Raw genomic sequence first — 24,485 nt, forward strand, 5'->3', positions numbered from 1 at the left:
GCACTTACACCCGTGAATAAATGTTTTCTCTCTTTCTATCTAATCGTTTAATTATCGTGACTAAATTGTTATATTCCCATTTTTTGTTATTTATTGTTCAAGAAAGGCAGGTTCAAGAAAGAAAGAAAGAAAGAAAGAAAGAAAGAAAGAAAGAATTGTTCAAGAAAGAAAGAAAAAGAATATTCCAATTTTTGTGCCGGTTGTGTCTATTATTACCGGCACAAAAATTGGAATATTCCTTTTCTCTTCTTACTACTAGGGTTGTTCTATTCTTCTTTACCAACCTTTCGTCAGATTGCGTGGTCTTTATTCCAGCATTTACGTTTAGTTCCATAGGGGAGGGAGGGGGGGGGGGGTGGCGTTACCCCTAAAGGCTCCTTCGTTTCCGGGCAAATCCCCGCGTGGGTATGTGGCCACAAATGGAGGAAAGCAACAGCAACAATAACAAACTAATGAAGTCCTGGCTATGCGCAAGAAGTAGAAGAAGAAGAGGGCGGCCCTCGGAGCCGGTAAGCAGCGGCGGCGGCGAGCGCGGGCAGCCTGCAACCCGATGGGCGACTTCCTGCGCCGGATCGCCAACACCCTGACGTGGTGCTGCGTATGTCGACGGCCGGGGGAAGCGCCCTCCGGTGAGCCCGCTTGCAGTCTCGCTTGGTTTGACGCCGTGAAGAGGTAGTGTGAAAGAGATAACAACAACGGCAAAAGATTAGCGGTTGTTCGCTTTTAAATGCAGAGCATTTCAGTAACTCACGATGTCACCCGCGTTGACGTCAAATACTATCGGGCGCCAGATTTCGATCCCTCGATCCTGCGGGCGGAACGCATTGTACATAGTGCTCTGCCCACTGCGCCACAAAGCCGACACAGAATGCGACGCTACTAACGCGCCTTATATCGTTGACTCATTCAAATTACTGCTGACGAGCGCTCTCTCGTCAGCAGTTGCCACAAGTGCAACAACATTAACGTAACTCAAACTACTTAACGTCGTGCGCCCCCGGAAATGCTCTGCATTTGATCGTGCCCCTCGCGAGGGGGATGTTTCACTGCGTCTTCCTACTGGCCAGTACACTCGTCGCCATCTGTCGGATGTTGTGCGAACCCTTTGCGGCTGATGGCGCGCGATTTGAAACGACATTGTCGCTTCCGTCGCGGTGAGTTAGGCGTCCTGAGGGTGCGGGCTTTTTCCCCACGGCTTTTGTCTCTCACACATACGCGGCACTCCTGCCCGCACGCGGGCATGAGATCACCCAGCAGACAAATGCAGGAAGGACGGGGAAAAGCTACTGCCAACCAAACACGAGAGAAGCGCCGGAGTCGGAGACCGCCGCCGCCGCCGGCTCACCCAACCATGGAGGTCACGTGCTGGGCCGGCTTCGGCGGCTTGAGAAAGAGAAACGGCGGAGGGAGCGGCTTTAACGGAGCTGGGCTTGCGAAGGCTAGCTGCGTGACGTCATGCCGTCTCCTAACTTTTTCTTCCTCCGTGGAGTATTTCCTGTCTTCCACGAACGATTGCTATCAACCGTAACAGAAGCAAGCCAGGTACAAATCAGGTCAAAAACAGAGCAAGCGCGGACAGCGGTCTCTGAGTCGTATTGTGGCGCCACATATGAAGGCGGACAGTAAACAAGGACTACAATGTAGTCGTTCACCACCGCCGTTCGCAGCAGCCTTAGTCAACATACTAACGTTCGCTTCAGGTACCTTCGCTGAACACGTCTTCTCTGGCATTACAAAACACACGATTTAGCGGTAGAATTAAAAATATGGCTTAAAATGTTTAATTTCTCAGTGAATAAAGCATCGTTTGCTGTCGGACAAGCGCTGGGAGCACTATAAAACACCAAATATTTTGAATAAACCAAAATAGTATTTTCTCCACATGGCCCCTTTATGAAAGCTGCATCTACGGGCAGCGAGTGTCGCCCCGCCACAACTAGCATAACTGCTGCTGCGCTTCATTACACGCGGATCGGCCCAACTCGCAACCATATCCACCCCCACTAGGATCACTACGCTACAACATGCTGAACATATAATTTCAGGGTTAGTTCATATAATTTCAGGGTTAGTTCATCTTTCAAAGACGACATATGTGATTGTGATGAAAGGGGCTATCGTAAACACGCGAGCGAACGCACTTCTGACAACACGCAACTTTTGGGGAGATCAGCCCCAGTGCCGCTCTGCAAAAGGGACAGTGGCTTGTCCTTCCACTTTTCGATCGCACTAGTGTCTCTCGGGAAACGTCACCATGCTCCTCGATATTTTCCTACGCCGATGGAGGGCGGAGGGACCCAACCCTGGCTCTTGTGAGCGGAAATAATCACGCATTATGCTGGTCGCCGTCAATGAAAAATTTGCCATCCCCCTCGATCGTTGGGTTCTTCGCTTACAGGAGCATGCGTTTACTAAGACCTACAAGTCCTGGAAAAGGCTCATGTTTTTTACATGAACATCGCTTTGTGCAGTTTTGTGGATTATTGTGTCCACTCGGAGTTGAGGGTAAAAGAGGCAACACAAGTTTGAAGTTGGGCTGGTGCCGACGCGCCCACCCGGCGAGACGATGCGACTCGTAGGAGCTGGTCAGGAAGGCGGCTGGCGCTGGACCTCGGAGACGGGACCTCTCGCTCTGTGGCCGGGGTGCACGGGGTACGCTTGCTCTGTAGGCCCGGGAAGGTGGGGCTCTTGTTCCGGGGCACGGTATGTCCACGCACGCTGCAGGGCCGAGGGGGCGAACTCAAAATTCTGCTGCTGGCTCGCTGGCCTGCGTAGATCGGTACGAGGGATGATCGTCGTCTCGGTCTCGGCCGGGATTCGGGAGCGCTTTCGAATGTCTCCTATGGCGTCTTCGCCCACCCGCTCCACTGTAGCCTGGACTGCAGTGACTGACTGATGGGCCCGGACTGTCAGCCCTATCTCTTATTCTTTATCCTCTCTCTCTCTCTCTCTCTCTCTCTCTCTCTCTCTCTCTCTCTCTCTCTCTCTCTTTGCTTTATCCTTTCGCTCCCCCTCTACTTCCCTTCGCCGCACTGGGTTGTATGCAGGCGAGCTCCCTGCCGAACTCAAAAGTATCCTTAGTGCATTCCCTTTCCTTTTCCTTTCCCGCAAACCACAACCAACCAACCAACGTCGGCTCTTCCGTGAATCAGTGGCACGCAGGCAGCGGCCGGTGCCACCATCCGAACGTCACACCGTATTGTACAGTGACTGCGTAGGGATCGCGCTAATATTTAATTTATGGGTAATGTTCGGTTTCGAAGGCTGTCAACGAAGCGGATGGTGGGCAGCATCATCAACGTCGTTGCAGCTTCGAGCGTGCTGAGCGCGATACCTCTACGACTCAGTCCCGGTTTTGTTGATTTGTTTGTATGCGTGCCTGTGCGCTTGTTTATTGTATATTTTTGTCACACACGCGACCGTTGACTGATAGTTTCAAGTTACGCGCTACCTAGTGCGCATGGGGATTGCTCTGTGGTCTCTTCGCCGCGCTACTGGTCATGTTTGCTGCACATAATGTTGCGTTTACAGCTTCTTTAAGTGCGCAGGTATTTTGTGATGTGAGTGTTCGGGTGAACTGGGCCAGGAGAATTCTCTCTGCTCGTTATGTCGTTTCTTGCAAGTCAGTGTGTGCAACAGCAAACAATTTAGGTTGTGCTAGCCCTATGGAGCGTACGGAGTTCTATTCCGAAAGCATATAAAGTGTATAATGCACTGTAGATAAGCCTCCTCCATCCGCCTCCTATGTACAGGGAAGTCAGCACCGCTGGAACGAAATCTCTTGGTATGCCACTGCCTGCGAGGGAATGTTCAACACATTCACGCACACGCGCGCATACTCGCATATATATATATATATATATATATATATATATATATATATATATATATATATATATATATATATATATATATATATATATATATATATATATATATATATATTGGCGTATTCATGGGGGGTTGTGGCCGTTACTACACCAGGACGGCCAATCCTGCTCGGGGGGGGGGGGGGGGGGGGGGGGGGGAGTGCGTTACCGGCAATGGTCGCCCGGGTCCGGCCGCACCCCAAGCCCCATTCCACAATTTCATCAATATGCGGATTTTTTAAAAATCCGATGGGAATAGTCTGGCACCGGGATTCGAACCACGGTCCTTCTGAGAACGACTGACAGGGAACAAACGCGTGTGAAGGACATATTAGTAATTAAGAAGAAATGGACATGGGTAGGGCATGTAATGTGAAGGCAAGATAACCGTTAGTCATTAAGGGTAACAGAGTGGATCTCTAGAGAAGGCAAGCGTTGCAGGGGGCGGTAGAATGTTAGATGGGCAAATGAGATCAAGAAGTTTGCGGGGATAAATTGGTCACAGTTGGCACAGGACCGGGGTAATTGGAGAATAATGGGAGAGGCCTTTGCCCTGCAGTGGGCGTAGATAGGCTGGTGATGATATATATATATATATATATATACCAGTACATACGCCATACGCCGCTGGGTATATCAACAGCCCTTCAAAACATTGAAGTACTCAGGTATAGTAAAAAATTTCAAGTCGATAAAGGCAGTTACGACGACGATGATGATTGTTTCCCCATGCGGCCGACGTGCGGTTTCTCCGAAAACAGGCTTTTAAAAGTTAACATATTTTTACCGCACCTGAGAGCCATCTCATCAGGGTATTCGAAGCTATACATGTCAATACATGCTGAAACCTCGCACTCTCGGTCATTCTTCCTATTTGCTGTCGCCGAAAATAGTCTCCGCCTCCTGTAATCGAACCCACCAGATTGGCAATTCCAAGACTCGCGTCTCGTATTGAAGTGTAAAATAAATCGCCTTCCATGGCTACAAAATTTCGGCACATGCCCGGAAGTGCGAAATTAATGCGTAGCCCTCATTTCATGCAGTGCGAGGTGTAACTCCTCATTTAATATTGTTTTATTGTTAATGCGTATAAGGAAGCAAAACGGATTCTCAACATTTCTGATTCTCCTCATTTAATATTGTTTTATTGTCAATGCGTATAAGGAAGCAAAACTTATTCTCAACGATTCGAGAAACTAATGCAAATTAGTATTACTGTTTTGGTACAGTTTATGGCCATACTTTTGGCAACGTGCTATTACTGTAGTTCAACTATTAGTGAGCAGTTTCAGGGGTTGGTCGCCTCAACTCAGTTTGCCGACTGAGGTTAGGAAAAAGGGGGAAAAGATCGCGTCGAGTTGCGGGCGAGACCCTCCGAAATTTGCAGTCGTGACCGAGCTTTGTTCTAACGAAACATATATCGTGGAAGTAGCGAAGTCCGTGCTCTTAAAGTTCAGCTGCGAAGGGCCGTGCTAACTGCCTACGGTAATCCCGACCACTGCTGATGTAAGCTTGCCGTGTTTTCAGGGTGTGATGACGACCAGTTCCCGACCACTACAGTGTTACAGACCGTGAAGTACGATGATGTAAGTATGCACACGCCTTGTGAGTGTCTTAGTTTCGGGTGCTTCAGGCCCAAATTTAACTTCAACGTTTAGTTCGACAAGCTATGACTCAGAGCAGCTCGATGTAGTGTGGAGGAAGGCTCCACATTCAAATAGGCGTTAACTGGGTACACATTTCCTGCCCATGAGGAGGCTACACTTGAAGTTTTACCGCTAACAGGCACGACACCAACAACACTGACCACCAAAATACCCAAAAAATACGTAGACGGAGCGAGGAGCATGCGGCGTTGATTTTGGAAGTCACTGCAGTGTGATTTATGCAAGTTGTTCTATGACTGTTTGCGTACTATCCGTAACGGATCAGCTGCAGTGAAAGCGATAATGTCACCGGACAGCTGTATTTAGGAAAGTTTCGACGTAGTCTGCAGGCGATATGGGCTGTGCTGTGTTCATGCCCTGTGTTAGCGGATATCAGGAGTTGGGCCACCAGCGCCACATCTCTTTATTATTTCTGCGGTCAGCATGGACGGCGCATTGTCGAGACCAAGACGGTGCAGAGCTCTATGCTGCGCAAGAAGATTATCAACCGGCCCGACGGAAGCAAGGACGTCGTGGAGGAGCTCATCACCCCGGGCAGCCATACGATGCTGTCCCGCGACCAGCCCATGAGTGAAGCCGACTTCCAGAAAAGCTCGCTCGACTGGCACAATTACTACCGCGCACTGCACGGCGTGCCCCCGCTCGTAGTGGACGCCAAAGTGAGTGCGTGGTGCCGCATACGCGTTGCCCAACACTGTGTCTGTGCCTTTGTATCGGCTTGCCTCCACTGCAGGAGCAGTTTCCCACCAGTTGTTGTTCAAACGCAAGCGTATTTATGGGCTCTGCAGTCTCTCATGGCGTACTCTTGCCTTTAAGGAAGCACCTAACAAAATATCAGGAACGTAGACGCAACAGTGCAGAAATGTAGAGAATCTACGTGCGCCAATATGTGCATAACGACTCGGAGTACAACACGGTTCGCGTAGCGTACATGGCAGTCCCCACCACAAATATATGTCCACATAAACGGCTTTTCATTCGCCATCTTAATATTTAACCAATTCAACCAAATCAGAAGTTTCAGGTTATTTCGCCAAATAGTGGGAAGGAAAAATTAATATCTTAAGCAAATTCCGTGTCTGCACGGTTGCGTCTACGTTCCTTATATTTTAAGATCCTGATATTTAGGTTCCTGCATTTTCTCATCGTCATTTAATGATTGCTGGATGTGCACTAGCCTAATAAACTGTTACCCTGCCTTAGATCTGCAAAAACCATTAAATGTATGTTTATATATATATATATATATATATATATATATATATATATATATATATATATATATATATATATATATATATATATATATATATATATATATATATATATATATATATATACAGAGAGATACGGCAGCAGTCTACAACGCCAAAGGAGGCATAGGGGTGTGGTTAGGCTCGTTTTTCTTTTGCACTACGGTTAATGAAGTAAACATTTTTTTTAATATACAGAAGAAAGAAAGAAAGAAAAACACGCGCCCAGAGTGGGGACCGAACCCACGCCTTTCGATTACATGTCGAATGCCTTACCAATTCGGTATGCCTAGTGCAAAAGAAAAACGAGCCTAACCACACCCCTATGCCTCCTTTGGCGTTGTAGACTGCTGCCGTATCTCTCTGTATTTCCTCAACGAGCCCCTCATTTCCTTGCTATATATATATATATATATATATATATATATATATATAAAGAAATAATACTTTGGAGAAGGTAGCGGCCTCAGGCAGAGGTCTGAGGCCGCTACCTTCTCCAAAGTATTATTTCTATCTGGTGACCATCTTCAAAGCCCTCTCGTTCTATATATATATATATATATATATATATATATATATATATATATATATATATATTGAAAGATATTTTATTGGCCTTCCTGCCGGCGAGAGGTTTGGAATCGCGCAGATTAGGGAAGCAGCCACGAGCAGACCGAAACAATCCGAGCGAACCCCGTAGCTCTAGACGATGGCGATGAGGATTCCCGACTGTCTTTATGCTGATGATAACGCTGCTCACCCTGGCCAACATGACCCATTCTGGGTAATGACGACTCTGATGCTTTTGGGGGGTATAGCTAATTGTCTTCACTACAATCACCCCCAGAGAAGAGGGTAGCCATCCTGGCGACTCGAGGTTACGTTAAGACGAGCGTGTCATAGTAAAGCTTCAGACGAGCAACATGCACTGTGTCACGTCCACGGCGTCGGAGATCCTGGGAAGCCGTTAGCGGCTCGGCGACGTAGTTGACAGGGGAAGCGCGTTCAACAACGTGGTGCGGCCCCTGGTAGTTTGACCGGAATTTGGAGCACAGGCCAGGAGTCCTGGTGGGTACCCAGAGCCACGCGAGAGAACCGGGAACAAAGTTGGGTGCGTGCTCGCCAGCAGCGATAGACTTTTGTCGCTCCTGCTCTATAGTGGTGGAAGAACGGGCAAACTGGCGACATTCTTCGGCGTGTTTGGCAGCCTCAGAAACCGGCGTACACTCAGATACATCCGGGCGGTAGGGAAGGATGGTGTCGAGCATGCACGATGGCTCACGCCCATTAAGGAGGAAAAATGGAGAAAAACCCGTCGTGGCTTGGATGGCGATGTTGTAGGCGTACGCCACGTAACGGAGTACAAGGTCCCAGTTCCCATGGTCAGACGCAACGTACTTGGACAACATATTTCCGAGGGTACGGTTAAAGCGCTCTGTGAGGCCATTCATTTGCGGATGCATAGGCCGTCCTCGTTCGATGAATGACGCTGCATTCCTTAAGAAGCTCCGAGTCGATGTCATACAGAAGCACGCGTCCCCTGTCACTGAGCAGCTCCTTAGGCGCACCGTGACGAATTATAAAACTGTGCAGTAGAAACGAGGCGACGTCCCGTGCCGTGGCAGCTGGTTGAGCGGCGGTCTCAGATTACCGCGTCAAGTGGCCGATGGCAACTATAGCCCAGTTGTTGCCGGCGGCTGTGCATGGTAACGGTCCGTACAGATCAATGCCAATACGGTCAAATGGATTCACTGGGCAAGGCTGTAGCGGACAACACAGACGGGGTACCGGCTGGTTTCGGCGTTGGCAATCTTGGCAGGATCGAACGTATTTTCGCACGAAGTTGTACATCCCGCACCAAAAGTAAGGAAGACGCAAACGTTCATAGGTTTTGACTAGGCCGACATGACCAAACGTGGGATCAGAGTGGAACAAGGCACAAATATCGGACCGCTAATGTCGAGGAATGACGAGCAACCATTTGCGGCCATCCAAGTAGTTGCGTCGATAAAGCATCTGATCGCGCACCGCAAAGGGAGATGCTTGCCTATGGAGTGCGCGTGTTGTTGCGGCTTGGGAAGGATTGGTTAGTGAGGGAATGAGGGAAACAATCCATGGGTCTTTCCGTTGCTCAGCTGCCATGTCAGTCACAGAAAGGGAAGACAGGTCACCAGAGGAGTCCGATAAGTCAGCAGGTACAGGTGAACGGGAGAGTGCGTCGGCGTCAGAATGCTTCTGACAAGACCTGTATTTGACCCGTGTGTCATATTCTTGAAGGCGAAGCGTCCAGCACCCAAGACAACCTGCCGGATCCTTCAAAGAAGACAGCCAACAGAGGGCGTGGTGGTCAGTGACCACATAAAATTGGCGGCCGTACTGATATGGTCGGAATTTAGCAAGCGCCCAGATGGTGGCCAAGCACTCCTTCTCGGTAACTGTATCATTGGATCCTGGTTTCGTTAAGGTGCGGCTTGCATAGGCGACGACATATTTGTCAAAATCTGGTTAACGTTAGCAAATGACAGCCCCAAGGCCAACTCCGCTGGCGTCAGTACGAAGTTCGGTAGGCGCTGTAGGGTCGAAGTGCCGAAGTATGGGTGGCGAGGTCAGTAGACGGCACAAAATCTGGGACGCATGGTCGCAGGCCGGAGACCAGTCAGGCAGACCGAATCAGTCTGAGCGAACCCCGTAGATGTAGACGATGACGATGTGGATTCCCGACTGTCTATGCTGATGATGACCCTGCTCACACTGGCCAACATGACCCATTGTGGGTAATGACGACTCTGATGCTTTTGGGTAGCATAGATAGCTAATCGTCTTCACTGCAATATATATATATATATATATATATATATATATATATATATATATATAAGAAAAGAAAACTTTGAACAAGGTAAAAGCACGATTGTTGCCAACGTTTCAGCAAAGAGACTTGCTTTCGTCAGGGCCCTGACTAAAGCAAGTCTCTTTGCTGAAACGTTGGCAACATTCGTGCTTTTACCTTGTTCAAAGTTTTCTTTTCTTGTGTTCTCTACCATCTTCAATGTTCTACTGCTCCCTATATATATATATATATATATATATATATATAGACTGCCGGCATTTCTTTCTGTATTTCCTAACGAGCCCCTCATTTCTAAACTATATATATATATATATATATATATATATATATATATATATAATGCCGCGAACCATACATTGGGTTTGTTTATTTGTGTTTTGCTTTTACCGCCGGCTGCGCCGGTCTGTGTTATCTCTGCGCCAAGGGAAGCGCGTGTTCCATTCTTTCTTTCTGTGCCGCATGTGTTATCTGTTGTGATAGGGAGAGCATTCCGATCTAACGTGAACAGCCCAGAATAATCTTCTTGGATCTACTATGTTCTCGATGCGAATCGACGTTTCGAGAACCACGCGCGCCAAAAGATAAAAAGCCTGCAGTGCGGACGCCGGGGCATTCGATTCTGCGACGCTCTCCGACGCACGTAACGTCACTTTGTTGACCACTGCTTCGCCGCCTCTGTATTCTTTTCAGTTGTTAGGGGAGCACAAGTTCGCTCCAATAAACTTGTTTCTTTTCCAAACAACTGCTTCGTCCTTGGCTACGTGACATCTATATATATATATATATATATATATATATATATATATATATATATATATATATATATATATATATATATATATATATGGTTAACAAATCGTTGCCGTCTGAGCAACGACACGCATTGCAAAAATTGCTGGCTCGGCACGCTTCGGTGTTTGATTTTGCGCAGGGTAAATACCCTTCTGCCCCGCCAGAGTCTCGGACGCAACATCGAATTTACACCGGCGATGCACCACCCATCCGGCAGAAACCTTACCGCGTGTCTCCTGCTGAGCGCAGCGCTATAAATGAATAGACTGAGGAAATGCTCCGGAACGGTGTGATTCAGGAATCTACCAGCCCATGGGCCGCCCCTGTAATACTGGTCAGAAAGAAGGACAACACGTGGCGATTTTGCGTTGACTACCGTAGACTTAATAATGTGACGAAGAAGGACGTCTACCCACTTCCACGGATTGACGACGCCATCGATTGTCTGCATTCTGCCTCCTACTTTTCGTCGGTTGATCTTCGATCGGGCTACTGGCAGATTCCTATGCACCCGGACGACAAGGAGAAGACAGCATTCGTCACACCAGATGGCTTGTTCGAATTTAATGCTATGCCGTTCGGCCTCTGTAACGCGCCTGCAACATTCGAAAGATTCATGGACTCTGTCCTGCGGGGCCTGAAGTGGGAAGCCTGCATGTGTTATCTAGATGACGTCATAATTTTCGGCAGGACGTTCGACGAGCATAACCAGCGGCTTGATGATGTTCTCCAGCGCATCGCACAGGCTGGCCTGGTCCTGAACTCGAAGAAGTGCCATTTCGGAGAGCGCCGGGTGCTTGTGCATGTCTTCCTTGTTGACTACAATGGAATCAGGCCTGACTCCCGAAAGATTGCTGCGGTTCGTGATATTCAAAAACCCCGATCACTTAAGGACCTGCGGAGCTTCCTTGGACTGTGTGCTCCTACTTTCGTCGGTTTATCAAAGACTTCGCCAAGATCGCCAGTCCCCTCACAGCTCTTCTTCGTAAAGACACGCCCTTTGTGTTGACTCCCGAATGTGACTCGTCTTTCACGGAGTGTAAGCATTTGTTGACATCCGGTCCTGTGTTGCGCCACTTCGACCCTTCGGCCCCCATTGAGATCCACTCAGACGCCAGCGCCATCGGTGTTGGGGCTGTGCTGGTCCAACCGCATGGAGGTGCGCATAGCGCTGTCGCCTACGCAAGTCGTACCCTCTCTAAAGCAGAGCGAAATTACTCTGTGACAGAACTAGAATGCCTTGCGATGATTTTCGCCATTCAAAAGTTCAGACCCTACATTTATGGACGTCATTTTACTATTGTAACAGACCATCACTCCCTGTGCTGGATTGTCGGACTACGCGACCCCTCTGGTCGACTCGCTCGCTGGTCTTTACGGCTTCAGGAATTCGATTTCGCTGTTGTCTACAAGAGCGGGCGCCGCCACACCGACGCTGACTGTTTGTCACGCCTGCCTCAACAAGCGCAGCTATTTGAGGAAGAACACCATGCCGATTCCTTAGCTTCCACCTTGACCACGCTCCCCAATGCACTCGAGTTTCAGGAAGAGCAACAAAAAGATAGCAGCTTGGAGCCATTTTTTGTCTCCGCACAGACGTCTCAAGCGTCGACTTCACCGTTCGTCGTCCGAGATGGCTTGCTCTGGAGACGGAATTATTCGTGCGATGGTGCTCGTTTTCTGCTTGTCGTGCCTGAGAGCCTCCGGCCTGTCGTCCTGCATGCTATGCACGACGACGTCACCTCAGGACATCTTGGCTTTGCCCGCACGCTTTACCGACTCCGTCAACGTTTCTGCTGGCCTCGCCTTCGGAAGACGACGAAGCAGTACGTCGCCGGATGCCAGGTGTGCCAGCGCTACAAGCATCCCACAGTTCCTCCTTCAGGGCATTTGCATCCGGTGCGTCCACCAACGTCACTGCCAAGTAGCTTCCTCGACACTATCCTACCCTTTTCTCACCATGAAGATGTTTCTATAGCGCAGACTCTCTGTCGTGCTGAAGAGGCGCGCCGCGTTGCCCGACTACGGACTGACGTCCCAGGCGAAGACTAAGGCGCGATATGACCGACGACACGCACCAGCTTCGTACTTTACCGGTGACCTTGTCTGGCTCTGGACGCCGCTACGCAAACATGGTTTGTGCCAGAAGTTTTTATCAACCTATACCGGGCCGTTTGTAGTTGTGCGAAAATTAAGCGACCTGAATTATGAAATCGCTCAAGCGATGTCACAAGATCGCCGATCCCGCAAGACTCAAGTTGTTCACGTCACCCGCCTGAAGCCTTAATTGCCAACCCCGACCACTTCAACTCGCTCGGCGGGCTTCGTCTCGCCCCTGGGAAGTGTTACAGCACAGTTTCTACGAAGGATATTGTCTCCCGGGTTTCTAATGGAAAGGGATTGATCAAGCCCACTGTGGTGTGGTAGAAGAGGAGGTTGAGGTGGTGACTGTGCCGGGCGCTTCCCGATCTGTTCGCTTGGCTCTTCCCGGACCACATCGCTGTAAATAGACCCATTTCATCCATAAAGACCATGTGAATATATATATATATATATATATATATATATATATATATATATATATATATATATATATATATATATATATATATATATATATTTTACCACTTTCTTTCTGACTCAAAAAATTCTTCATCTATTCCTAGGACCTACCACATTCTCCCCTTTGCTTTCCGAGGTTTTCTTGACTGCCAACACTTATTCTGTCTTAATTCACCGAGACCCTCATTTCAATTTCTGATTAGCTATATATATATATATATATATATATATATATATATATATATATATATATATATATATATATATATATATATATATATATATATATATATATATATATATATATATATATATATATATATATATAGTAAGGAAATGAGGGGGAAATGAGGGGCTCGTTGAGGAAATACAGAAAGACAGGTCAGCAGTCTACAACGCCAAAGGGGGCATAGAGGTGTGGTTACGCTCTTTTCTTTTTCACTACGGTTAATGAAGTAAACAATTTTTTAAATATACAGAAGAAAGAAAGAAAGAAAAACACGCGCCCAGAGTGGGGACCGAACCCACGCCTTTCCCAGCCGAATTGGTAAGGCATTCGACATGTAATCGAAAGGCGTGGGTTCGGTCCCCACTCTGGGCGCGTGTTTTCCTTTCTTTCTTTCTTCTGTATATTTAAAAAAATGTTTACTTCATTAACCGTAGTGAAAAAGAAAAGAGCGTAACCACACCCCTATGCCCCCTTTGGCGTTGTAGACTGCTGACCTATCTTTCTGTATTTCCTCAACGAGCCCCTCATTTCTTTACTATGTTATTCTGCGAAAGCCTAGCGAGGGTCTCGGTTCTGGCAGCCTTGATGCCTAGGTAGCATAAGAGGGCTTCCCGCCAGTTACCCGCTCATGACAGGCTGTAGACGTTCGAGTCACGCCCCGGGGGTTGAAAAGAAGGTCCCCTTCTCCCCGTGTAGTCAGAGTGGCGCTGGCTACCAGCCTCAAGCGTCAGATACAATTCTAGTAAATATAAATAGCCCAGAAAGTGAAGGAGAACACAGTCGCCCAGATAACCGAATTGGTAAGGCATTCGACATGTAATCGAAAGGCGTGGGTTCGGTCCCCACTCTGGACGCGTGTTTTTCTTTCTTTCTTTCTTCTGTATATTTAAAAAAATGTTTACTTCATTAACCGTAGTGAAAAAGAAAAGAGCGTAACCACACCCCTATGCCCCCTTTGGCGTTGTAGTCTGCTGACCTATCTTTCTGTATATATATATATATATAGGGTTTGGAAATGAGGGGCTCGTTAGGAAATACAGAAAGAAATGCCGGCAGTCTACAACGCCAAAGAAGGCATAGGGGAATGGTTAGACGATTTTTTACCGTTAGTGACGTTAAATTATTTTTATTTTATTATTAATTACGTGAGAAAGAAAGAAAGAAAAACACGCGCCCAGAGTGGGGACCGAACCCACGCCTTTCGATTAGATCTCGAATGCCTTACCAATTCGGCTATCTGGGCGACTGTGTTCTCCTTCGCTTTCTGGGGTATTTATATTTACCACAACTGTATCTGACGCTTGAGGGTGGTAGCCAGCGCCACTCAGACTACACGGGGAGAAGGGGACCTTCTTTTTAACCCCCGGGGCGTGACGCGAACGTCTACAGCCTGTCATAAGCGTGTAACTGGCGGGAAACCCTCTTATGCTACCTTGGCATCAAGGCTGCCAGAACCGAGGCCCTCGCTAAGCTTTCGCAAGATAATAGGGTTTGGAAATGAGGGGCTCGTTAGGAAATACAGAAAGAAATGCCGGCAGTCTACAACGCCAAAGAAGGCATAGGGGAATGGTTAGACGATTTTTACCGTTAGTGACGTTAAATTATTTTTATTTTATTATTAATCAGATTTTATTATTAATTTTATTATTAATCAGTATTAATCAGATACAGTTGTGGTAAATATAAATACCCCAGAAAGCGAAGGAGAACACAGTCGCCCAGATAGCCGAATTGGTAAGGCATTCGAGATCTAATCGAAAGGCGTGGGTTCGGTCCCCACTCTGGGCGCGTGTTTTTCTTTCTTTCTTTCTCACGTAATTAATAATAAAATAAAAATAATTTAACGTCACTAACGGTAAAAAATCGTCTAACCATTCCCCTATGCCTTCTTTGGCGTTGTAGACTGCCGGCATTTCTTTCTGTATTTCCTAACGAGCCCCTCATTTCCAAACCCTATTATCTTGCGAAAGCTTAGCGAGGGCCTCGGTTCTGGCAGCCTTGATGCCAAGGTAGCATAAGAGGGTTTCCCGCCAGTTACACGCTTATGACAGGCTGTAGACGTTCGCGTCACGCCCCGGGGGTTAAAAAGAAGGTCCCCTTCTCCCCGTGTAGTCTGAGTGGCGCTGGCTACCACCCTCAAGCGTCAGATACAGTTGTGGTAAATATAAATACCCCAGAAAGCGAAGGAGAACACAGTCGCCCAGATAGCCGAATTGGTAAGGCATTCGAGATCTAATCGAAAGGCGTGGGTTCGGTCCCCACTCAGGGCGCGTGTTTTTCTTTCTTTCTTTCTCACGTAATTAATAATAAAATAAAAATAATTTAACGTCACTAACGGTAAAAAATCGTCTAACCATTCCCCTATGCCTTCTTTGGCGTTGTAGACTGCCGGCATTTCTTTCTGTATATATATATATATATATATATATATATATATATATATATATATATATATATATATATATATATATATATATATAGTTACAAGACGACTACAAGGATGCGAACAACGGAACGTGGTGCAACGTCCGAGGAAGAAGAAGCTGGGCAGGCGCGCAGCCAGCGCCGGTTCTGTCTAATGGCCGACATCTTGTAAATAGTGAAAATAGATCGTTCGCCCAACTGATGGTTCACGTCCTTTGTCTTGCCACCACGTAACATTTGGTGGTGGTGCTGGCACGTAACGTCGCTCGCGCGCGGTTGTGTGATTCCCAGGTGGCTCAAAAGTCCTGTTATGACGATAAGCACCGCACTGTCTTTTTCGCCTGGCTCTCTGGTGCTCCTGTGGACGCCTTTTCGCCGTGTTGGCCTTTTCGCAAAGTTGATGCCCCGTTACACCGGACCTTAACAGGGCTGCGACAGGTGACGGATGTCACGTACGAAGTTTCTCCTTTACTGCCCTCCACATCCCAAGCGTCTCCTTCATCGGACGTTGTTCACGTATCTCGCCTCAAGGCCTATCGGACGCCTGCCGATAGCCACTCCTAGCCAACACCGGGATGGTGCTTTCGCCGCCGGGGGGTCATTTTACGTGACGCTCCAAATACAGGCAAACGATGAAGACGACGAGAGACATTGGACGGTGCTCGGTTCGAGAAAGAAGACGAGAAGGTTGATCGGCCAGCTTGCGAACTGTTCGTTTATGCGCTGCTACATACAACCATCGCGCAACGGGGAATTGAGAACATCCGTGTATCGAGATTTTGATCCACGTTTAATATCACCAGCTGGTTAAAATAAGTCTGCCGGTCTGCCAGTCTGCGGCCTGCAGCTGCGCCTCGGAGCAGAGATATAGCACGGGGCATCAACTGCGCCAGTTTTTATAAAAAATGTGTTTACACGGAAAACAACAAAAAAGAAAAGGAGAATCACGTTGCTTTAAAATATTACATAAAAAGTAAGTAAAACCGAATAAGTAAAAAAAAAGCACCAAAACGTGGATATTGCCCTATACTTTTCTTTGCCCTGCCTTCCACAACCAAACGTGTCACCAATGCGAAGGAATTGAGTTACGTGGTCAGTTTTTGAGGATAGTACAGTGGACAAGTACAGTTTTTTTACAGATACAAATAACAAGCGATATATCAGGGAAAACTGTTAAGGTGCGCACTTAATCCCTTGGCAAGAAACTGCAGCCCTCGACCTTGTCTTGGAAACAGAAACAGTAACAAAGCAGATAACACGTGCAGAAAGGCAGGCCGGTACCTCACACTACCCCATTTGCCCAGCGATCATCTTTTCTGCTTGTTCTGCAGTTTTGTCTCTTTCAGATCTACTTTTTTCAAAGGTGCACAGCTCACTGCCCAACTCGCTACATTTGTTCTACTGCTACCCGTTCCGGAGGGGAGTACTGCTGTGGACGAATTAAAGAGCGTCTACCCAAAAAAGTCCCATCTCATGCTCCGCGCGTCAAATTTCCCTTTCATTTTGTAACAGCATAATCTCTTATAAGATTCCTCAATGTAGCACACGGAACGCTGGCCGGGGGTCAGGCGGTACGATGACATACTGATTGTAATGCACGCATCCGGTATAGCTATCGCAAAAGGAATTGCAGTGGTCAGAGCAATAATGCAGTGAACTGAGCGTTAACTAAAGCTTACTTTTAACAAAAGTGTGGCTAACACATTCGATAAGATGAGAGCTACAAATTATTCAGGGTGACCAAAAAATCTAATTAATTGGTAGTATTTATGTGCCTGTTGTATAATTTTTCTGTTTTGTTACAAATATAAAAAAAAGTGCGCCATCGGCACTAAGCGCTGGTATATATTGAACGCGCCAGTACACAGGCCTAAATTTAAGGCTGCAAGGTTAGCGTGGTGGGCGATTCCATAGCGACGATTGCGATTTCAACAAAAAAAGAAAGGGCAGAAAATATATCCCACCGTCATATCTCTTGGCGGTGGCTTTATGAATAGTCGCTAGGACAACATAAAGTCTGGGCGAAAAAGTAGGTGGTAAATCGTCGCCACTTCATCTGTTTTTTTAATATCTCGTAATTGTTAAAAGTTTGCTTGGCAATCGCGCCACTGCCCTTGGGGAACAGCAGCATTTTGAATTTTTGTTTGTATTTTGATTTGACTGCCATTTTAAACTACGAAATGCTTTTTCTAATTTCAGTGATAATTCAACTCATCGAACCGGTTCGGTACGTGATTTTGTCGAACCGGAACTGAACCGGAACGAAATGATTTCGCCTGAACCAGAACCGTAACACCGAAGCGGTATTTTTTTCAGTTCGACACACTGATATATATATATATATATATATATATATATATATATATATATATATATATATATATATATATATATATATATATATATATATATATATATATATATATATATATATATATATAATATTATGTGTGTGTGTGTGTGTGTGTGTGTGTGCGTGCGTGCGTGTGTGTCGAAAAAAGAACGTTTGAGTTGATTGATTGGGTGTAGGGTTTAACGCGCCGACGCAACGCAGGCGATGAGGCGCGCCGTAGTGGAGGGCTCCGGATTAATTTTGACCACCTGGGGATCTTTAACGTGCGCCGAAATCTCGTACACACGGGCGTTTTTGCTTTTCGCCTCCATCAGAAAAGCGACCGCCGCGGTCGGGAATCGAACCCGCGACCTCGTGCTCAGCAGCGCAACGCCTTAGCCAGAAAAAACAACAACGTGGAGCTGTTTTTTCATCATTAATACGGTGAATCGTTCTCATCATTGTCTTTGAGTGCGCCATCCTCATGATGGTGATGATCGTGTTTCGGTGATTGTCCTAGATACCGTTCACCTTTGTCTTTTACACTTTACACTTCGGTTTTTTTTCAACATCCTGCCCCGTACGCAAAGAGGCTGGCAAAAACTTCTCGATATATCATTCTAGAGAATCCTGGATCGATGAAGGACCATATAACATCTACATTGTGCGTGTCTAGCGTATCGCCCACACAACAATCGTAGTTACAGTTCATCCCGCTCGCGAGGTGTACTTGGTGAAGGACGTTTTGAAGTACCAAGGGAAGCCTTAACGCTCGCAACTGTAGACAAGTTTGAACTCAGGCACATTGATGGCGAAAACGTGGATGCAGGAAAACGACCTATTCCTTCCTTGGGAGGAGCGCTGCTATCTGGGTAAGAAGCCTGAAACAGTCGATCAAGCCTTCCTAGACTACTGGGAGGGCGTGCTCTCATGGAACATACTTCAGCCTACTCTCAAGAAAGTTTTCCCTCGGAATGCTCATGACAGCCGGTTTTTTTTGCCCAAAGAAAGCGAAGGTGGCCTCCCGTATGACGCCAGTGCTCCTAGCCCTGCACAGTATAGGTTGTATTCACTGGCGTGGCATGCATGTGGAAGACCATGGGTGTACGCCGTCACTGGTTACGCCGGGCTCCGCGAGATGGCCGTACTTCTCCGTGCTAAGCAGAGGACGTGTGTTTGATGTTCCAAACTGTCCCCCGCCGGACGCAACTTAATGCCTAGACTTCAATGTGAGTGCGATCAATAACATATGTTGACACCACCGCCGAAAATCGGGTTGAAACGGGGTGGGCGACTAACGCCGCTGCTTTTTTTTTCCTGCGTGATGCGGGCGCAGTGGCACAAGCTGTGCCATGTCTGTGCCGAAGCGGCACAGATATGGCTGTTTCCAAAGTTGCCAAGCGAAGAAATTGACAGGTAAACTTCTCAGTGAATACCATCTACATAGAGGGCGTGCTTAGCGTCCCGTTACTCTGTCGTAGATGCACGACCGGCGCACGAATACTTTCGGAAGACAATGTCGGCGTTTAGTGAGGTGTATCGGTATTCAAGCCACCACCAGAGCGGCTACCACGAATTGCCTAGTTGACGGCAATGAAAACATTTTGCTGCTCACACTCCAGTCCAAAGGTGGCTAGTGATTTTCACGCATGCGCAACTGTATGTCGGGCATGAACGCCTAAAAACAAACAAAAAAGAAATGACGGTGTAGAGCCGAAGCTCGTGCCCAACGCTTGCATTTTTGCAGCAGAGCTGTATTAGGCTACCATTTTATACATTTTTCATGTACGTGCCTCAAAACTCCCAGACTCAACCAGGGTCCAGACGTCCCACCTTTGGGCGTTGCTCAGGACTGTGGGGCAATTACGGACAATTTTCGGATGTACACGCACGCACACACTCACACCCATTCGCACAACATGCACACATACACGCCCGCAATAATGCACTCTTACACACAGGCAAGTACTTAGTAACTGAGGAAACAGGGCAATGACATTTCGTGACCAACACAAGAAACATGCCACTGCGGCACAGCAAAGCACGCGTTACATATATTGAGGTACCCCGCAAGCAATTTTTTCGCCTTTTAAACAAGTTATGCAACACGATATGCTTTCATTAGCTGCAGTAGACCGAGGTTTTGGGTTTGTTATTGATGAATCTTGGAGAAAAATAAAATCAGCCTAAAACTTAAAACATGCCAGTTAAAAGTCTGAGAAAAGTGAACTGCTCATGAAAAAATTGTTAAAGAGTAACAGCTTCGTGCAGCTTTTTTTGGTAATTGGTAATTAGTTTAGTTGGGTAATCGGTTTAGGTAACTAGTTTTTTGCCACCAGAAATAAAGTTGTACAAATGACGCTTGCAACGTCAGCTAGGAAGTTGTGCTAGTATTTTTCAGCAGCTAAAAATTCTCGCCCTCATTCAAGCTTGCAACGTATGTACACACTTATTTTATGTCATTGAAACGTTTGCTTCGAAACTAATATTAACAATTTGCTGGCTGATGGGGAAGTGATTAATTTCATCGTTCTTTGGAGTATGCATAACAATAAGCCGTAGCTCATGGCTCCTGGATAAACAGACACCCTAATCCCCTGAGGCATCCGAACATTCACGCAACCGAAACTAGCAAACTAAGTAGGCTAAGCAAACCCGTTGCCTGAGAAAAGCCTTCACAAAATCCCTATCTCACATGGAATGTCCCACGGTCACTGTTTTGGTTAGGTACCGAGCGAACAAAATGCTGTACTGTTTTTTTTTTTTTTTGCAAGTGCGTGAACCGTGATATTCACACATGACTGACGTTTTGGTCGCCTAAATTGCGAAATCGGAGTTTCATTGTTGTTTTATATCATTGTATCGTTATACTGGACTATTTTCGAAAGTTCCGTTAATCTATTGTTTGTTTAAACCCATGCAAAGTGATGGAATTGCGCATAGGGAACGGGCATCTGATGTTGCCTTGTCGTTCGCGCAGCTCTGCGAAATGGCAAAAAAATGGGCGACAAAGCTTGCGAAGGAGGATCGTTTCGAGCACAGTCCTGACACGGAGCATGGCGAAAACGTCTACGTCAAGTGGTCCAGCAACCCTAAGCACCAAATTACAGGTGAAGCGAAATGCCCTGGACATAAACAGGAACAAAACGATGCGCGTAAAATGCGGCGCTGTCAACATTGGGTCTCATAAGGTTCTGTCGTGTTATGTAGTAAAATAGCTTTGTACTGTATTATCGCTCACTGAAGATTTGGCAGCAATTTACAAATTCAGTTGTCTTGCATGAGCCATAGAAACAAAATCAGGTCTGGGTCTATCTCCCCTCCTCCCATTCCCCTTCTTTCTGTAGCATTTATTTTGAAACAATGCTGCTGACGGATTGGCTGAACAAGTCTTTGTTCGCATACCAGGTAACGTCGAGGACTATTGGAGGAGAGAGCAGCTAATGGGGTTAGTGAAAGTACACAGAAACTGCAATCCCCTCGCGAGGCCCGTTTCATTTTCCAGGTAGCGCGACTTAAACGAGGACACGGCGGCGAGAGAGAGGGAGAAAACATTTATTGCTCAGTCACCAACCTACGTCCAGGTCAGCTAATGGCGACGAGAAACACCCACTGGTGGCTCCCGTCAGTGTTGTTTAAAGTTACGACATGAATCGGTGCTAGCCGACCCAACTTTCTGTTCTGCGAACAAAGATTTAACCTTGTGAAAAGGCTGACAAGTCGAAAGGATACAAAAATACACAGGACTTACGCTTAGCTGTACTTGACTGCACGTTTGTCAAAGAACTTATGGTTCCATTCAAACAGATAACGAATGGAGAGTGTTGACACTGTTGTATACATCCCGGGTGAGGGCTTTGACAAATTGCTCTCTATTGTATCATTCTACAATTTACGTCATCATCTACAGAGGCCCATTTTTCGCTTCACGTGCGTCCTTCAACCCTTGCCACTGTGCCCCAGTGACAGTGGTGGCAGTAAAACCAAATTATAAATAGATTCAAAAGGGAACACTAGTACGAACACTAGCCCCGCTGCCACTAACATGGCTGTCCCTTGTCTCCCATTCAAGCGACTAATAGTGCTTTTCTCTAAAGCTGTTTATGCATTAAAACAGCAACCAGATTATTGCAATAATTATAGTTACATTGCAATCTCATACTGCAATCTTATATAAAATGTCGGAGGACATGTAAGTCTTATTAAGGATTTTGAATGCGTCAGCATTTATGTCCGATTGAGCGCATGAGATGCTTTGCTTCAGCCCCGCGTTCTCGAAAGGGCTTAGCAATCTTTCCGGTTGAGACAATTTGCTTCGCAATCCTCTTCCGCATTAACGCTTTCGAAAGGCTTCGATCTGTCTCCTACGCGTTGTGCCACTGCTCGCTTGCCGTCATGCATTGCGATAGTTGACGACGATCATGGATTTCGCTGCCTGTCTGTTCACCGCTTGTCTGCGTTCTTCCACTCCCGCACTTCATCTGCGGTGTACTGGCATGGATGGCTACATTTCGCTACACCTCGCGCTGTGGAACGCTCCAAAGACACGCGGTTTTAGTATTTAATTGTTCTGCTATTACTGACGCTGACGCCAACGCGGGCTGTTTCGGCAAATGGGCTATTTAATGCTTTCTCAGTAAACTGGGTGCCGGACGGCTCAACAATGTCTGCTCAAGTTGCCCCCCCCCCCCTCCCCCCCTTTGAGTCAATGTGGGCGATTCTTGGGGAGGGCTGTTCCCCAACATCATATAGGCATTTAATTCCCTAGGCTTCGTTTCGTTTGTTCCTAATATTGTTAAAACCCTAAAGAAACTAAGTCTAGCTTGAGCTCTAAGTCTAGCTTGAGCTCGCGCATTGCTTCAACGCATGTTGCCATTTGTTACTAAGCACTTGCCGTACAATTTGCGAACTTTTCCATGGAATCGACGTATATAGGCCAGATACTGTTGGTGCTTATGGCTTAATGTATCAAAAATGGTGATAAAACGGAGGTGATATGTAGTGGCCAATGAAGGCGCTACACCACAGACTTCTGAAATAATATAAGCGCACTATATATACCTAGTCCGGCACATAAAGAAAATTGGCTCGTTCGTACAGACGGTCGACTAAGAACGGCTGAAATATTACGAACACAAATGTACCATTTTTTTTTCCTTCATCGGAAGAGCCATGTAACGAACCCTTAGAGTACTGTCAAAAATCATGAGTTCCACAAGAGACTGAAGAATTTATAATAATTCATTATCTTGAACTTTTGCGAGTTTCTGCTTACTGCACCGGCAATAGCTTCATGCTTCACGCCGGTCAGGATTGGCTTTGCAAAGTTCACATTCCCAAAAGAACCTCCCTAACCCCGAATGGAAAGGGGACGGTTTGGGCTACAGGGATATTTGCCTCATTTTTATTGGTTTCACTCGCTTTTGAATTTCGCTATGCTTATGAAACTTCCCAGCGAATGAGTGCATTTGCATGCTCGTGTTAGTTACCAGTGTTATTCACGGCTAGTCAATAACTTAGGCCAGGTTGTAGCTCATTAGGAATCATACTAGTGTTGGGATAGGTATCACGGCGTTATACCTTCGCTTTTTTCGGGATAGATGTAATAACGCCGTAGTATATTCCCCGCACATTTAAACGATGCTCGACTTCAGATACACTGTGCTTATTGTGCGAGAGTCTTGCATCGCGTCCTAAAGTATGCCCGAGCCGAGCTTGCGCGTGTCTAGCGTGGGCATAGTGCATGGGCATATTGGAGGGCATATGGCTGCGCGAGGGTGGTCAGCAGCATTGCCCTGGCAAGGAAAACAGAATCAAAGGCTGCTCCCAAACAAAAAGGCCCTCTTTGTAGCAGATCTCTCGGTGGGGTATAAGAGGACGAGGCTGTGGCTTCTTTTCTTGTCCGTACTCTCTAGTACCGGCAGAAAAGGATGGCCTATCGTGCTACCCACGGTGGGGCTCAAGCCCGGCCCATATATGTTATCACGTTGAATAAGGGCATCCGCAGGGAGGCGTGTGCGTGAAGATACATTATACGCGGTTTCGCAGCCTCATGCAGACAGGCAGGAAATAAGAGTGCATGCCCATTCAGTATATCGAATTTCGGATCACGCTAAAGAACCCTAGGCGGTTTAAATTAACCAGGAGCCAAGTACGGTGGCCTTCACTGCACTTGTACTTTTCTGCTTTTGTAAGATCGCGACGATGTTCTTAATTCCGTCACGTTAGCGCTATTGCGTTCACGGGGTGACCGCGCAGGACGCGAGGCCGTGGAATCGTGGTACAGTGAGATCTCGGACTACCGCTGGGACGGCTCGGAACCGGACCTGGACGCCGTGGGACACTTCACTCAGCTCGTGTGGAAGGAGACGACGCACATGGGCTGCGCGCAAGCCAGGGGTCCCACGAACAAAATCCTGGTCGTGGCCAACTACTGGCCGCCCGGAAACGTGGTCGGAAAGTTCGCAACCTGCGTGCCGCCGCTGCTTCGAACGGCTTGAAGGGCT

General features: G+C 47.0%; 1 protein-coding gene across 1 annotated transcript; it reads left to right on the forward strand.

Moving 5' to 3' along the window:
• Nucleotides 1–550: 550 nt before the first annotated feature.
• On the forward strand, nt 551–24,485 carry LOC144170030 (Golgi-associated plant pathogenesis-related protein 1-like). Its single transcript, XM_077699523.1, has 5 exons — nt 551–629; nt 5,397–5,455; nt 5,959–6,195; nt 20,960–21,089; nt 24,238–24,485. The coding sequence occupies exons 1-5, from the start codon at nt 551–553 to the stop codon at nt 24,477–24,479; spliced, it is 747 nt and encodes a 248-aa protein (XP_077555649.1). The 3' UTR covers nt 24,480–24,485.

Source organism: Haemaphysalis longicornis, unplaced genomic scaffold (genome assembly GCF_048455015.1).
Source record: "Haemaphysalis longicornis isolate Haplotype H1 unplaced genomic scaffold, Haemaphysalis longicornis Haplotype H1 scaffold_1, whole genome shotgun sequence".
Classification (NCBI taxonomy): Eukaryota; Metazoa; Arthropoda; class Arachnida; order Ixodida; family Ixodidae; genus Haemaphysalis; species Haemaphysalis longicornis.

Bases quoted from the DNA above. Each gene is read 5' to 3' on its own strand.
- LOC144170030 (XM_077699523.1), top strand. From the start codon at position 551: ATGGGCGACTTCCTGCGCCGGATCGCCAACACCCTGACGTGGTGCTGC. The intron at 5,456-5,958 runs GTAAGTATGCAC...TTCTGCGGTCAG, and splicing joins AGACCGTGAAGTACGATGAT to CATGGACGGCGCATTGTCGA. The intron at 6,196-20,959 runs GTGAGTGCGTGG...TCGTTCGCGCAG, and splicing joins CGCTCGTAGTGGACGCCAAA to CTCTGCGAAATGGCAAAAAA.